This window comes from Haliaeetus albicilla, chromosome 25 (genome assembly GCF_947461875.1).
Source record: "Haliaeetus albicilla chromosome 25, bHalAlb1.1, whole genome shotgun sequence".
Classification (NCBI taxonomy): Eukaryota; Metazoa; Chordata; class Aves; order Accipitriformes; family Accipitridae; genus Haliaeetus; species Haliaeetus albicilla.
In genome coordinates this window covers 11,013,252-11,029,846 of record NC_091507.1, presented here as the reverse complement: position 1 = coordinate 11,029,846, position 16,595 = coordinate 11,013,252, and the positions used below count along the sequence as shown (strand labels likewise).

At 39.1% G+C, this 16,595-nt stretch overlaps 1 protein-coding gene across 2 annotated transcripts in view; it reads left to right on the top strand.

The window, feature by feature from the left end:
* GABRG3 (gamma-aminobutyric acid type A receptor subunit gamma3) overlaps positions 1-16,595 on the top strand; it is a 337,645-nt gene that overhangs the window by 275,143 nt on the left and 45,907 nt on the right. For both annotated transcript variants that reach the window (XM_069769983.1, XM_069769982.1), the window contains one exon: positions 9,624-9,761. In XM_069769983.1, coding sequence (XP_069626084.1) covers positions 9,624-9,761 — 138 coding nt within the window. The remainder of the gene's footprint in view (positions 1-9,623; positions 9,762-16,595) is intronic.

The following is a 16,595-nucleotide window of genomic DNA, read 5'->3' as shown; positions in this document are numbered from 1 at the left end:
GGTGTAGCTCCTGTGAAGCCTGAAATGGGTTTCATGGCAATTCAGAAAAAGCATTGTTGATACCTAAATTTTCATTTTCATGGGTCTGAAAATGTACAGTTCAGGCTAGTCACAAACCCTATGGACTATGTAAGCTGAATATATAACTACAATGATTTTTGTAATTGAAATTGGATAGAAAATTTCTGTACATGGGATAATGTGGATAGGTTGTAGTGTATAGAAATACACTACAAGAAGTGTAAGCCTAAGAAGTTGGGCACTGATAAATGGATGGATGCTAATACTTCTGTGGATGCCATTACTGTCTCATTGTAACAGCTACCTTCAAGTTGTGAATATATTTTTTTTATCTATGTTTACTCAATTATCATTATTATTTTGTATGAGAATACGAAGTCTTCTTGCTTGTTTTTAGAAATGCAGGCTGTTCCTTCCCAGTTCTGTTTATATACTTCGTACAAGAAATAGTTTATTTACTTAAATTTACATGTTGATAATAGTATACTTCTAATCATAATATTGTATTATTTTACTGCTAATGGATATCCCTCTTTTAGTTGCACTCATACTTAACATACATACTAATTATTGAGTAGCAGTTGGAAGATAAGGATTAAGCATGTTTAACATAATCTTTAAATACTGTCACATCCGTCTGAGAAACACAAAATGAGTTCTCAGTGTTAAGAAAATCTTCATATCAAGTGTTGAAATAAAAAGCTTAGATTACTTGTCAATAAAAGGAAGAAACCTGTAAGTAAATTATGTTCTCTCCATTCCTCCCCGCTTGCATGGACTAAAAAACTTTATAGGTGTATTTTCTTTCTTTTCCTGGGCTATTTATGGCTATGTTGTTTACTTTAACTAGAGCTCTGAGTCTCCATCGGAATCTCCCCTTGTCCATTATATGTTGTCAGATGAGCCAAAACACATTTTCTCAGCACTTTGTATAACAAAGCAGTGGATGAAGTAAACAGTGTTATCTTTCTCATCAGCATAGTCTTAAGGAAATCTTAGTAGTCCTATATGGAGGATACAGTTAATTATTGCCATTAAATGGGTAAAGGCAAGGTTATTTTATTAGTACAGCTGAAGTTGATAGTGAGCATTTATGGGCTATTTTTAATTCACTTCACATATATTTGTGTTAAAAAACTTTGATGGAATGTACTCCATTTAATTGACACAGCTATTCTGCCCCTAAATTTGAGGTGGCCTACATAGTCAGTAGGAAAAAAAAGGTATTTTTAAAATCCTCTAGAGAATGGTATTCCACTCCCACTGGGGTGTTTGAACTCAGTTGGCCAGCATCTTTTGGTGGCACTACTGTCCATCCTAGTCATAAGGAATTTAAGCACTTGCTTTAGAAGGGCTATGTCACTAAGCATCTTCAATATAAGTGCAGTTTAAATGAATGGAAGAGGAAGGCTGCATCCTGGCTATAGAGAATGTCAGCAGATCAAAGAATTGCAAATTTGACAGATATTCCTTTAATAAACTGAGAGGTTTATGTTCCTGTTTGGCTATTTTATAGCTTTGTTTTGTAAATTGTCCAAAGCAATCGCTACTAGGTTTGGTTTTAAATTCTGATGCCAGAAGCTTTCACTTGCTCTGGTTTATCCAAATATTTTTCATCTGCTCTATGACTGTGCTGTTGGCTTCCTTCTTTTCATAAGGCTGAATTAAAAGTCATCTTCTATACAGAAAATTGCCAGTGATTGCCATCACCTACAACTGTCTGAGATCCTACTTGAGTATGCAGCCACTCAGACTTTGCATATCTCAGCAAAAATCCTGGGAAGTACCTCAAAATTTGCCCTCAGCACATCCAGCACAAAATTCATGTTTAAATAGACATGAGAAAGTCTTGCATGCAGCTTAATATTCTTCGATAGTCAGTTACAAACTGTAAAGAGAAGTGATTCTTCCTTTCTCACTTGAGTTTACGCAGTCAGCCAAACACAAAATTTTAGCTGCTAAAATATTCACTTTGCACTGTTTGTTTTCTATTACAGAACTCAATGTACATAGTCAGCAGTACAATAATGAGGCTGATGTCTCGGCAGTAGTACGTAGCTCTTGAATTCTCAGCATCATTCAGTCATTGTTGTAGGCCACATGAAGTCCATGTAAAAAAAGGGAGAAGAGACGAGACTGCCAGCTGGTCAAATCTCACCCCAAATCCTCTGGAAAACAGCAAGTGCTCAGATGAGGCCTCTCATGTCTATGCAGAGCTGGCTGTGGTATATAAGATCTAGGGCAGGGCAAAGCCAGCAGCACAGGATCCCAGCAGACTGAAAGGCCATCTCTTTGCCATACATTTCTGAAAATTTCCTCTTACTTAGAATCACCATCTGCAGTCTCACAGCCAGTAGAAATATGAGACTTGGTCTACATGACCAACAATTATCTAAACCACATTATGAATAAAGTCTTGGACTATGCTTTTCTGTAATGACACAGAAATGTGAAGCATCACAAGATCATTATGAAATAGCTATGGTAGCAATGAAAAATCAGTACAAGGAGCTGGAAAACGAAATTGTGTCTCTTACTGGCATTTTTGTTTATAAGCAGAAAACTTCTAAATATGTGGAAAATAGAATGAGTACGTATTCCAGAATCATTCAGATCAGAAGAGAACTTGAGCTAGGAAAACTGATTTCAGGACTTCAATTTTTCTCTGCAAGGCATTGCTATTGCAAAAAACTGAGGGTAAAATCTTCATGTTTTTCCATATGTAATAGGACGGGAGGTAGGGGTGAAGTATCCATTCTGTAAAAAACATGAACAAGACTGCATATGGCTAGGCAAGGTTTCCATGTATGTCCTTACTACACTGATCTGTGCAAGAACTCTCTCCTTAAGAGAAGGTACAATTTATGTCCAGTAAGCTACAAGCAAGATGAGCCCATTAACCATTAATGATGTTAGGAATGGGGGTGCAATATACCTAAATCAAAGGAATCTGAACATTTATCAGGTGTTCTAATTACCAGTGGAAAAATTTGTGAGATAATCTGCTGGCCAGAGCAATGCAAGCAGATAGGCAAAAGCAATTGCTGCACATGAGGCTTCTGAAAATTGCCTTTCCAATAAAACTGTTAGCAAAGAGTAAAAGTAAGTATAGAAATAACAATGCATAGCAAAACATTAAGACAGGCTATGAGACTGGGGTTTTGTTTTGGTTTTTATTTGTAGGGCGGGTTTTTTTTTCAGAAGAGGTGAAGGCATTTGCAGAACAATAGAAAAGTGTAATTATAAGGGCAATATATGATAAACCCAACCGTTTTCCAAAAACAAATCATTCTTGGTACCAGTTGCAAATGTGTCAAAAGGGAAATTGTTTGGTGAGCGTAAGGACAGAGTACAAAGGTATGATGACACAACAGAATTGCCTTAGTTTCTTAATGTAATTTCAAGCTGTTCCACCTATTCTTTAGAATCTGATACTTGGAACAGGGATTTTTTGCTACTAGGGCTGTGTGTGACAAAATCATAGCACCCCTATATGAGAAGTATCTGTTAAGATTTTGAAAGAAAACTATGATTTTTTTCAGAAAGTGAGTACGTGGAAAAGCCACATCTCAAGACACCTTCAAGGGAAAACTTCTGCCTCTCATTTCAGTCCAATCCTGTTCATTCTTCTCTGCCTTCCTTCTTTCCATTCTCATTTTCACCTTTCTATTCTCTTCTCTGTTTTCTCTGACCCAATATTACAATTGGTCTCTGAGTTGCAAAAAATGAGGAAAATTATTACCTCCTACAAGAGCTGGTTTACAGAAAATCCTTCTTCTGGGACTTGCTTCTCTGACTGCAATACTTCTCTTTTCCTCCTTTTTATTTTGAAGGCCCAGAAGATGTATTGATGCCACAAGTTCCTCCCAAAAGCTAAGCTACCATACAATGTATCAGTAAATTGTATCAGCGTTCTAGCACTTCTCTCAAAAAAAATGAATTAGGTCAGGATAAAAGAATAATTATACACTACTGTTGATGACGGTGACTGGATCCTCTAGTTCCTAGCCAAAGTGATATCACAATCATATTAAAGTACATTTTTAGGTAGAAAAACTTTGTTCTCTTCAGTGGAAGATGTATCCTTTAACTTCAGGGCAGTATTAGATCCATTCTTCTGCAGTCATGGTTATGTTGTTTGATTTTTTTGCATGAAGTAATGTACTGTTCATAAGGTGTCAATTCCTGATGCAACCAAACAGGGCAAAGAATAACGTTTGTAATTGCTGTAGTTATCACCTAAATGCAATTATCTACAACTGCTGAAATAAATCACTTCAGGGTTTAAAGCCATCTTCACAGCATTCACATTTATCTTTTTTTATTATAGCTGCCTTTTAAAAGCTCTTTTTTTAAAAAAATCTGTGAGTAAGAAAGAAGCTCGTCACCTTCATTTGCGGACAGAGAGAACTCAATATGCATACAATTACAAGCATGAGTATTGTTTTCCATAGGTCTTAAGTAAACAATCAAAGGTCTCCATTCTCTTTCCCTACTTCTGCTTCAGTCTAGCCTGATGGGTTCCTCCTGAAAAGACATAATGAATTTCTATATCGGCTAATTTTTATTTTGTTTTGGTTTAAACTAGTTGAACCGAAACTTTGCTCTGTCTGCCATCTAATTGTGTTTAATAAGTGCATAGAAATATGAAATCTAAGGTAGTATCATTTTTAATAGGGGAACTTCCAGGATTCTCCTAATTAAAAGCACACACGCCTTCTGAGAACGAACACTGGACAGATACAGCAATAGATCACTGAGAAACCTCCTGCTCTGAAATGTTGAGGAGTTTGGACTAAAAATGCAGTTTGCTTGCCAACAAAGAAGAATTTACAAAGACTGCTAACAAGAAAAAGAGTCCAGGCAGCTTCTGTGGAAGTATCTCATCTGTCATCCACAACACGGTACCAGAGAAAGGTGCATCTCTAGACTTCATTATCCTCTTCTGGCTGGGGCTGTGCTGACAGGGGTCTCCCTCTTCATCTGACTGAGGTGGTGGTGACAGACCTCTCCCATTCAGCCCGAAGAAGAGTTTAGTAGGTAGCATTTGAGGAAGCAAAGCATGTCTGGAAGCAGCTGGCTGTAAGGTGTAAAGAGCTGCTCATCGCCTGCCTCTAATTGCATCAGAGCATTTTCCCTCTCCTGACCACCTTTATCGGCAGCAGTTGAATCTACCACACTCCTTCCATGCCCATGGTGTAAACTCTGACCACTAGCTGATGGCGACAGCTTGTCTTTCAGATCGTGCTTTCTCCTGACATGTATATCTAACATCTCCTGACATGCATATTTAACACCCCTGGAAAATAAGAACCTTCCCAGAATCCAGCTATGTCTTTCAGACACATACTCCTGTCAAAAGCACCAGCCCCCTGGAAGATACTTAACTGAACTGATCCTTTCTTGCCTGGTTCCCCCACATTTCCATCTTTGCTGCTGCTTTCATTAACTCTTCATTGAATGCTCTGAGCATACAAATTTTTCCAAGGCTAAGAAGGAGAGATGAACTTCCTTGTTGCGTTATCGCTTTTGCCACAGGCTGGGTCTGCCCGTGTTATGTGTGAACACAAAGTGTGGGGAACCAGCAGTAAAATAAACTGATTTCACAGAGGGTGAAAAATATGTCTGAAGAGATGAAAGAAGTTGGGTTTTTTCCATGCCTCTGTCTTTACATGTCTTGGATACATTTCTAAGGAAAGTTTTTTAGACAGAAACTGGTTCTTCAAGTGGTCTGTGTCCTTTTTGACATGACCCCCTTCCTGCTATCTTCTTTCCATCTCTACTCACTTCCTAAAATAGACTCATTATCGTAGAAATGAAAGTGAAACAAAGAAATCAAACGTTGATCTAAGATACTCAAGCCAACTGCATTAGAGAAATCAAGGTTAGAGGCAGTATGCACTAACAGGCATGGATACATCAATGATTGTATTATGGAAATTGTTGATTTTCCATCAGTGTGGACTCCTGTAGCAGATGTGCTTCACAGCCACTTTACACCAATTCTCATGGCTATCTTGTGATTGCATATGCCTCTCACAGACTGGAGATGTTTCTGGCCTTGGCCAGTAGTTTGGTGGAGGCTTCTGCACAAATCACTCAGTCTCCCTAGAAACTGAAGCAGTGTGAACATGAAAAATGAAGTTTAAATATTTTTAACCTGTCAGTTATAAATTATATGGTGATGATGTGAGAAGATGTGGTAACATGAGTTCAATTATTCCAATAACAAAAGGGAAATGAAACAAAATCCAGAGAATCACACAGGTTATCATGACAATTTGTCTTTCTCTTATAATAGGTTCACCTCCAAAACAGCAAAAAGTGCATTTATTGTTTATCCCTGTTTGCATTACTGAAGTTAAAATCAGTGGTACAATTTGAAAATGTGTATGTTTAAGCCTATGAGTAAAGCAACAAAGGTACCAGTCATTTGTGTTAACTGGAAAAGCCATTAAGTATGTTTGGTGAAAGTGAACAGGAGGTATTACATGGATATTTTTTCTACTGGGCTCTTAAAGAAATAACTTCAACCAAATTTGTTCTGGACTTAATTTTACAAATGCACATAGCACTAATTTTACAAAAAGACAAAAGGTCAAGGTGCTCTCTAAAAGTCTTTGACAGGGTAGTATATAAAGCCAAAACCTGCAGAAGATGCAAAGAGCTACAGCACAGCCTACAAAATAACTACCAGGCCAAAAATTAGGAGGATTTAAAGGCAATCAAGTAAATTCATGGAAGGGAAAATGAAGTTGTTGACATAGACTTTGGTTGAGAAGCTCCTGAGCTGCAGGTTGCCAGAACTTGGATAGCTGTAACACAGAACACACACATGGTTGTCTTCTTCCCATGCCATCCCCCTCGCCATCTTACCACACCTGCGGGAAAACTTCCAGGACCTCCTGGAGCCTTGCCCTGCCGCAGTATGGATATTCCTACATAACCTAAAGCAACCTGACAGAGTAAATACACTTGATAGCAATTTGTTCAGCGTGGATGGCTTGAAGCCACAAAGTCAAGAATTTAAGGTAATTTGCTGCCACCTTTCATGCCAGGGAAGTGAAAGAAAACAGACATTTCTATAGATAATAGAGTCTTAGTTGTGTTGCAGGTTGAACAGCAGAGGTTGCATTTTCTTGTGGAAGTACTGAAGTCTCCAATTCTGATATTTTCTAAAATTAAGCATTTAGAGGGCTAGAAGCAATTAGGCTGTATACAAGAAATATTAGATATCACTGAAAGAAGAACCATCATGAATAGTCCATTCTGTAAGTTAAATGAATCCTAGGAGTGATATACTGTCCAAGTAGATGTGCCGTTATTCCATAAGAAGTATTATATCTTTTAAATGAATTGAAAAGTGAAGTCACCTGGCACTGGAGCAGAACATAATAGCAGTTATTTAACAAGTTGAAACAACTCCCATTGAATCACTAGTACTTATCTCCTTTAATGCAAGTAACCCAACCGTTTTAAGAGCAGATGTCAGCAACTGTAGATTAAGGGGACTACTATTCAGAGGGTGTGATGGTCTCCCTGAAGTCAGTTGCTTACTATTTAATGACAATGAATAATACCAAAAGTAGTTATTCTGAAATGGAATGTCTCTCTTAGTTAAAAATATAGGAAAAATCCTGAAGGATGAGTTCCTGACTACATGCTTTTTTAGTAAAATTTGGAAAAAAAATGTAAAAAGTTAATTTTGGATCAATTTAAAATAATGTATTAAAAAAATAAAATCATTGTTACTTCCAGGATATTTGAAACATTTTTACTTGCAATGATTATGGTGAAATTTACCTGAGAAAAGGGGCCCCATCTACTGCCTGCTACAAAATCTGCAAATCAGCACTTGGGGCCACAAGTTCTGCCATGGGAGCAGGTGCAACAGAGCAAGGGTTTCCTTTCCTCCGCATTAGGAGGCAGGATTAGGATCCAGACCACATGGCAGCCCACCTCACGGTCCTGATACTGCTTTATGGGGAAGAGGTGGTTCTGCCACCACCACCTGCTGTGAGGGCACAGCAGCCACAGCATGGCGAGGAGGCCTTCTGATGCTTCTTCCCTCCTCATCAGCAGGGAAAAGATACCAGAGTCTCCACAGATGAAGCCCATTTGAGAAGGCTCCTGAGGTAAAACAGGAGCCAGGCTCAAGAAGATTTCATAGGATGCAGGGCTAAGGATTGAAGGCCCTGCAAAGCTTGACTTCTTTCACTGTACCTCTGCACCCTCTGACATAATCTGCCAGACACAAAAAATTAACCTTTAGATCAATCTTGCAGACTGGCACAGCAGAATTGGCAGTGAAATCTGCTTGGCAGCAAGAGTTCTCACGGAGAATGGCAGGGCTTGTGTTTGTTACTCAGTCGGGTTCTTCACGGGTTATTTCCTTATTTACATTGATGGGAAACATACGGATATGGCATTTTGAATTAACACATAACACATTAAGTCATTTTCTACAGATTAGAACTGAGGGACTGGTGGGTGCTGTGTTAGTGAGAGGGATAAATGAGGCCATGCACACCTTACAGCAGTGCCCCAGCAGGGTGGGACCTTAAACAAGATGAAGATGATACTCATAGGAGGAAAACATCAAGGAAATAGCACCACGATGAGAGAAGTTGTTTTGCAAAACAAATATAAAAATTTATCAGTATCCAATGGGAAAAAAATTACTGATGAGACAGTTATAGTAACTGGCTATTGTTATTGTTAGGCTTTTCATTTGCCTTGTAATCTACATCTACTATATTAATTATTAGATGAATAAGAATTTGTTGTATTATGCACTAGAGAACAATCTAGTTTTAACTAGCATGGGCGTGCTGTTGTTTTCTAGATGGTCTATTATTATGGTTTGGGCTGGTTGAAGATTTGTTGTTGCACATCTGTTGGAAAATGCCATTCTCTAACAAAAAGGAAATTAATTATTGGCATAAGGATTAATTATGACTACTGAGTGCTAAATTGATAAAGGAAGACTATCAGAAGCTATTTCAACTGTAGAGATCAGGTGATGTCTCCTTAAATACCACAGCCTTTAGAAGTAATATGATGGCATAATCACTTTAAAAATCTCATACTAATTAAAATTTTGCTTTTTGCACTGTATTGAGCTCATTTCATAAGTACAGTAGCACACACTACATTAGAACTCTTGCCACTTTTACAGTTGTTTACATCTTACACTGACACCCCCTGCCCTTTTTTTTAATTGTGCTGGTTTGCAGAACTTCTTCAGAGCATATGTAAAGCAGTATACTTCTGTGTCTGGATCTCAGATTAGTACATTCAACTGCATCTCTGAAGAGATCTGCTTCTGATAGAACAAATCAGAATTTTTCTCTATTGGAAAAAAAACCCCAATTGTGAAAAATCATAGTTTTGCCGATATTATGACACTATTTTTGTGTGCCATACTCTTAAGCTGAATTATACCACCAAACTCACTGAGAAAGCATCAGATGAGAAATTTTGGTATTCTCAGATAGCTTTAAATCAGTGAATAGATACTGGTTTGCAATATCTTTTTTTTTTATGAAATGCAGTATAATTTTTTTATTATTTTTTATTTACTTATTTATTTTAATTTCTAGATGGCTACCCTAAAGAGGAAATGATTTACAGGTGGAGGAAAAATTCAGTGGAGGCTGCAGACCAGAAATCTTGGAGACTCTATCAATTTGACTTTATGGGTCTCAGAAATACTTCAGAAATTGTGAAAACCTCTGCAGGTAAGAATGATACAAATGGTAGTGCTTGTTTTGGAAAACAAATTATTTCAAAATATTTGTTTCAAGTTTGCTTTCATTTGAGTGCAGTTTGATTTCAAAGTGTACCAATGTTCATATTAAAACCTCTAAAGTGCAGACTCCAAAACTATTGACTCTCTCTAAATTTTTGGTAACTTCTTCTCTATTTTTTAGTAACTTCACAAACCAAGGAATAAATGCTAACTTGACATGGCTGTTTGTTATATAATTGAAGTTACTATATGATTCTCATTCCTCAGCTAAGTTTATTAAGCCATTCTTGCACTGAGATATATGTTTTCACCATAAATTAAGGAGAAAGATTTTGAGCACAGTGGTAGGGTTAGTGAAATTAGACACTTTTAATAGTAGTTAATGATTCAGACACAGGTTTAGTATTTTTCTTAATATTTCAAAGGCACTCTTTATTTCTCAGTTGATAAATGCCTTTGCTAGTGACCTTAACAATTGATTGTAATTAAAATCTAATGATGCCTATTTTATTTCTTCAGAAATCTTGCTGTTTCTTATAATAACAGCAGCATAGGAGAAAGAGATGCATAAATAGAATACATTATTTGAACTGGATAAATTCTCATAAAATTCAAACAATGTCTAAACTTCATACACAACTCTGCAGTTAGCTCTGTGATTACCATTCGGTAAGTCTTCTCCCAGCAGCAGAAGGAACTTGCTAGAAGCAACCTTCTGCTTAACTGGTTGTGAATTTTTGAAAAATCCAATTAGATTTTTTTTTCAAAATGTAAGCAGAGCTATGTTATTCTTTTGGAAACACTGTGATTAGTAGTAATAATAAAAAATTATTAATCTGTGAAACTACTGCTGTTGGGTCATGGCCCACCCACTAACATTAGCAATGTATTCTCAGGACTGGGTAGAGATTTTTGTAACGAATCATCACTAAAGCTTTAGTGAATATTTTGGGCTGGTAGTTTAGCAGAACAAAATGTTGCAACCAGCGCACACATAAAAGTTTTATTCTGTTATGACAAATCCTTGTAGTCTGTAAGTTTCTCAGGAATGCAAATTTCCCATAAGTTGATCCAGGAGTTGGTGGATAACAGTCAAATACAAAATACCAAATCATTAAAGTATCTGTGTATGCAGCCATGGAGCTCATTGGAAGGGATGGCAGGAACAGGAGAAAAAGCCCTGCTCTTTCTGCTTTGCTCACATCTGGAGTGATGCCATCCTGAGTTTGCATCAAGAACTGCTAAATACGTGAGAAGAATTACCGAGTCAGCCATGTTAATATGTTGACAGTGTCTTGATAAACATATCTATTAAACTCTTCCTTTGCACAGGACAATCCATTTTTATAGATGTCTTATTCAAGTAAGTGAATGCTTAATGTGGAGCAAGGAAAAATATGTTTCCTATGCTTTTTTTAGTATATGCACAGTTCTTATTAAGAAGAGTGAGCTGACATGATGTTTTTCCTATTATTGCTATTTCTGCTTCTGCCCGTGCTTATGAGTGCAAAACCCAGTAGCGGTGTTAAACTGAACCTACTGGAGCCATCACATGATATTTCTGTTCTCCTAAAGGCATCACACTGGCAGAAAGTTGTTGGCAAACTAGAGTTTATTCAAACACTAAAAAAACCCCAAACAACCCTATCAGGAGGTTGTGGAAACTAACTTGGAAGAAACAATGTAAAATGTATGAGTCAGATTGTCATCTGGTGTTATTAGGTAGAAAATGAGTTGTGCATCTCAGCAGATATCTGAGAAGGGGTTCTCAGTCAACAAATATATGAAAGATGTGAAAAATAAACCCCTGAGTTTGCACATGGACCTGAATTTGCATAGAATAGACTCTCTGGCTGTTTTTACATTATAGTTTAACATTAAGTTTCAAGGCCAGATTTACTGAACGTGGACAGTATTTACTGTCAGGAGCAAACCCAGGGCCAGGACTTGGGAAAACTAACAGGCACATCAGAATACCTTGACTGTGCCCCATGCTATAGAGCAAGGATTCCCAAAATGGAGGGAGGGGGGCAAGACACAACCCACCTGAGACTCTGCAATCTCTCAGAGACAAAATTTAAGGTAATTCTGAGACTACCTGCTGTAAGTGTCTAAGTATATGTGAACGAGTAGAATAAGAAGGCATCTGTGCTGTGGTACATGCCTATTTACTGAAGAAAAGTAGCCCTATCCAGAAAGTTTGAGAATTAGGGAACCCCCAAAGCTGTTGTTTCCTACCTCATGAACTATCTCGGATGAATGGAGGTGGCAGCTGCTGCCTACAGGTATCCCATTTCCTTTACAGCCATGCCACGGGGGCCACAGGTGGTCAAAAAAGAGGTGCCAGGTTCTGTCATGGAAGATCTGTGTCGTATTTACACTAAAGCTGTCCGGAGAGGCAGACTGCGCTGAGGCTGCCCTTAGGACGCTGTGGGTACAGAACCCCCCTCGACTTCAGGCTGCTCCCCAGAGAGACCAGTCCCCACCGACTAGCCTCTGGGTCTGTGTGGGGCCCCTCTGAGCCATGCGGGAGCCCATAAAGGCCCCACCAGCCGCTGTGCCTTTGCAGACTCAGGACAGAAAGGAAGAGCGGTGTTGTTCAGAGTGCTGCACAGGGAATCATTCAGAGTCATGAGATGGGGTTAGGGAGAGGGAAGCAGGCAGGATACCAATGGCAGCTAGTATCCAATGGCACAGAAATATACCAACGGCAGGGAAATTACGGAAACTACTACTACACAGGACATTTAAAAGCAGACTAGGCAAAGTATGAGAAAATGTACTGCAGGGAGCAGCCCTCCACTAGCAGGAGATGGATTCAAAACCCTGTCTTTTTTTGCTTCTCACTTACACCTTTCTGCTGGTTTATGACACTATTACTTCTCACTAAATTGTGTGTTCATCTATAACATGAGAACTGCCGCAGCATTACCTGCCCATGTCTGGTTCAGGGATGCCTTTTTTAGCTGATTTTCAGCAGTGTTCTGACTATAACGAAGAGAGGTCACACTGACCACATGGCAGCATGCTGCTTTTCTTCCAGCATTTGCATAAGTCCTTTCTTGGTAGTCATTTTCACCACAAAATTACTAGATTTAGTACTCAGCAGAATTCTGCTATTTGATATTCCAGTCTTTCCAAACCTTTTCAGACATCTAAATAACCTTTATGTTAATCTAGGACAGTTTTAGAGGTATACAAGTAGGAAGCCAGCTGTCACAAAGAGAGTATTTCTGAATTCTAAGCAAGATGAGAAATGTCATCTCTTGCCTTGAACCAGCAGTGGCTTAAAGCATTGCCACAGTGGTGTGCTTTACTCCTGCAAGAAGACTATCCTTTTTTACAATAGTCTTGCAGCCAAAGTTTTCATTGCCATCTGGAAGAGGTGTTCAGCTTTTTCTTGAGGATTTTTTTGAATTTCATGCTAAGATACAAACACAACCAGATAAATATCTACTGCGTATGGTGCTTACATGGAATACACAGCAGAAATCACTGTGCTGGTGCTGTGCTTATGAACCTTTATCTTACACCCTAAGTAAGCTCTCACCATCAGGTGATATCAAACTAATCCACAAGTACTGAAGAATTCCCCTGTTGCCATCTGGCAAGATACTCAGATACTATAGCAAGAGTATACTCTTGCTACAATGTCAAATAAGGCTGTCAAAGATAATTCAAGCAGAGGGAATACTAAGTCACCTGGCACTGATCTGTGAAAAAAAAGGAGGAACTGCATGTAAGGAGAAAACGCTCAAATTGTAAAACTGCAAATCAGCCAACAGAAGGTGACCAGGAAAACAGGAGTGGGAGAACTTCATCCTTAAAAGCACTCTGTGTGTGTTTCCAAGTCCTAGACTTTCCAAGGACACTTGACAGGAAAAAAAAAAAAAAAAAAAAAAAAAGAAAAAACCCCAAAACAGAATCATGAAGGAATCCACGAGTAAAGCTCATGGAGTGAGCTGTAGTGTTGCTTGCACTTTTCTGCTGACATGTCCCCCAGGAAAAGTCTATTCCTTCTTTTTTAACCACTCAATTTTTTACACTGCTAGATAAACACAAAGACCTTGTAGCTACTGAATCTAATTTTCATTTACTTGAAAACTTCTTTGCATCATACAAGTCCTATTTGTGTTTTTCCTCAGATGCCTTTAGCCTGAGAGATTTTTGCAGTCCAAAGGAGCCTTTGCATAAGTAAGTTGAAGATAATTCATCAGAAATAGAAAACTCCATAAAAGTGCCCTATTAAAAAACTTTAATAGCTCATCATTGCAAATGAAATATACAGAACCAGACAGAAAGTACCATTTCATACATTCTGAATAACCCCAAAGCATCAAGATCCAAATGCAATAAATAGCCATAACTACTGCCATAAAAAGGTACACCTTTGCATACATACAACGGATGGGTGACTATTAGTGGAGTCTGCCTGTCATACAACTTCTAAATTGTGCTTTATATTTTGTAATTGTTGTTTCATCAAGTACCTCAGCTTACATGATGCTCTCAACCCTATATCACAGGCTGCAATGCAAGGTTATTATCTATTGTCACAGATTCAGATAAAGCTCCTTGGGACAATGCTAATAATAACACAACTGCATACTCTGTTGCAGGGGACTCAGTAAATGGCAAGTAAAAAAATACCGTAGAACAAAAATAAGAAAGCTTGTCTTTTAAGAAGATGCAAAGACCTACATAAATAGCTATTGGCAGAAGGGAGGAATAGACATGTTTTTATAGTGAGGCCAAATTTCACTGGGGGGGGCCTCATGAAGTCAAGGGATGGATCAGGTGGAGACAGGCATTAGCCAATACTCCTTTACTTTGTCAGAAGACCAACACACTCCCAGAGATTTATCCAGAGGAAAAGATGCTCATGTGCCTAGCTCTTCTACGAGGTGAGCAAAGAAGAGCTTGCTTGAGAAACCATTTCAAAATTGGCACTTCTTCTTACTTTTTGCTGTTAAATGCTCCCAGATCACTTAGCTGTAGGCACAGAGGGCCCACGATGAGTACCCACAGAAGATGAGCCAAACTGTCCAGTGGCAGTCTGGGGTTCAGCCAGCAGTCTAGCCATCACCCCATAGGTCTGCATTGTTGGGGCAGGACCACCACCCAGCCCAGACATTGGGTTGGCAAGGCAAGGCCAGGGTCGGCAGCAGGCAGCTAAGCTCCTCAGCTTGGGGAAGGGGTTGCAAGGGGGGTGGCAGAGAAGGATGGTCACAGGCTGATCAGGGCAACTGGAGCCTGCTGGCACACTCACGGCCCTGACAATGAGTGGCAAAAAAACGCATGAGATGCCATAGTTCCTGAATCTGGTTGTGTCTGTGCATATTTGTTTTTAATGATCCGACTCAGTCATGCCCTCTCCTGTACCACCTAACTGATCTGAAAACATTTATTTAATGAATATTCATGAAACTTTTGGGTTTTAAAGTCATTAATGTTTTTTATCACCTGTGTGCTCTTCCCAGGACAAATGTGAATTTGGGTTTTTTTTTTTCCTCAAATAAGAAATTCAGTGGGATCCAGCACACACTACCTCAGCTGGCTGTGCTACACAGACCGTCTTTAATCAGACGGCATCCTGAAGCAGACAAGTGGAGACTCAGATAAATGCGTGGCATGGTTTGAAAACAGTGCCTATTTTTACCTACCTGGCATTGCAGGAGCTTTGCCTCTTTCAGTCAGGGTATCACATAATCTCAGTTGCTTTAATTGTTAGACTTCGGTTTACAGCCCTCCGCAGACATCTAGTCTGGGTTCCCATGATTCCAGACAGTGTCCTCTCCTCTTCAAATACTGTCCCCTCCTGCCCTTATCTCATCTTGCCTGGCTCCTAATATGGATGCAGAAGGGGAGAAGAGAATTTGCCTTTTTTTTTTTTTTTTTTAAACCTGGCACAAGTGGAGTGGCAGCTGGATTCTATAATCTCAGAACCTGCTTTCCCCTGATGCCAGACAATATCTTCTGTATGTCTGGCATTTGTGTGTGGAAAAAGTCTGCCTGACAATCCCCAAAGAGGTAGAACAGAAAATGGTTTTGGTGGGAGAATTCTCCGTTGCTCTGCTCTCTGGCTCTTCAGTTCCCACACACCTCCACCCTGTTCTCATGGTTGTTGGATCTTCCTTTGTATCAGGTAGATGTAATTATCCTCATAGCTGTCCTTGGGTTCTTGAAATTTGTGGTCTGAATTTTAGACATTGCAAACATATAAGCTGTGCTTGCATTTGTTCCCAAGGTTCATTAAATCAGGTTTGGGCTTTCAAAAATCTCTTTCTGACATTTAGAAGGAAATCCTAAGAAGTTAGGAATCAAGCTAAAATCCAGTGTTGCTAAAATCCTGAGTTGAGTCTTGAAGCTGAGTATAAGTTTATTTTTGTAGGTGGTAGACAGAACCATACAGGGACAGTTGATGTCTGAGGTGCCACCTTTCAGCAGAATCTGCTGTCCCCATCACACTCCTTTCTGCTTTCTCACCTTACCTACACAAACACACACATAAAACCTCAGAGTCCTTGTGCATCTTTTGCCCCCATGGGCCCTCATCCCCAGCTTTGCCAAACTAGCAGGTGCCAGGAATGCACCCTTCAAAGCCCTTCTTGCCCAACCCTCCAGCTCCAATGCTGAAAATACCTCTGCTTGCTGCCTTCACACAGGCAGACGTGCACACTGTACTAGCACTTGCAACTTAGTTTTCACTCATCTTTTCTTTCTTATCTGCGGCTTTCTCCATAACTTTGTCCTTAATGAAATCCAGCAGACCCGGTGCAAGAACATAAAATCCGATTTAGGACTTCAAATAGGTTGAAAACAC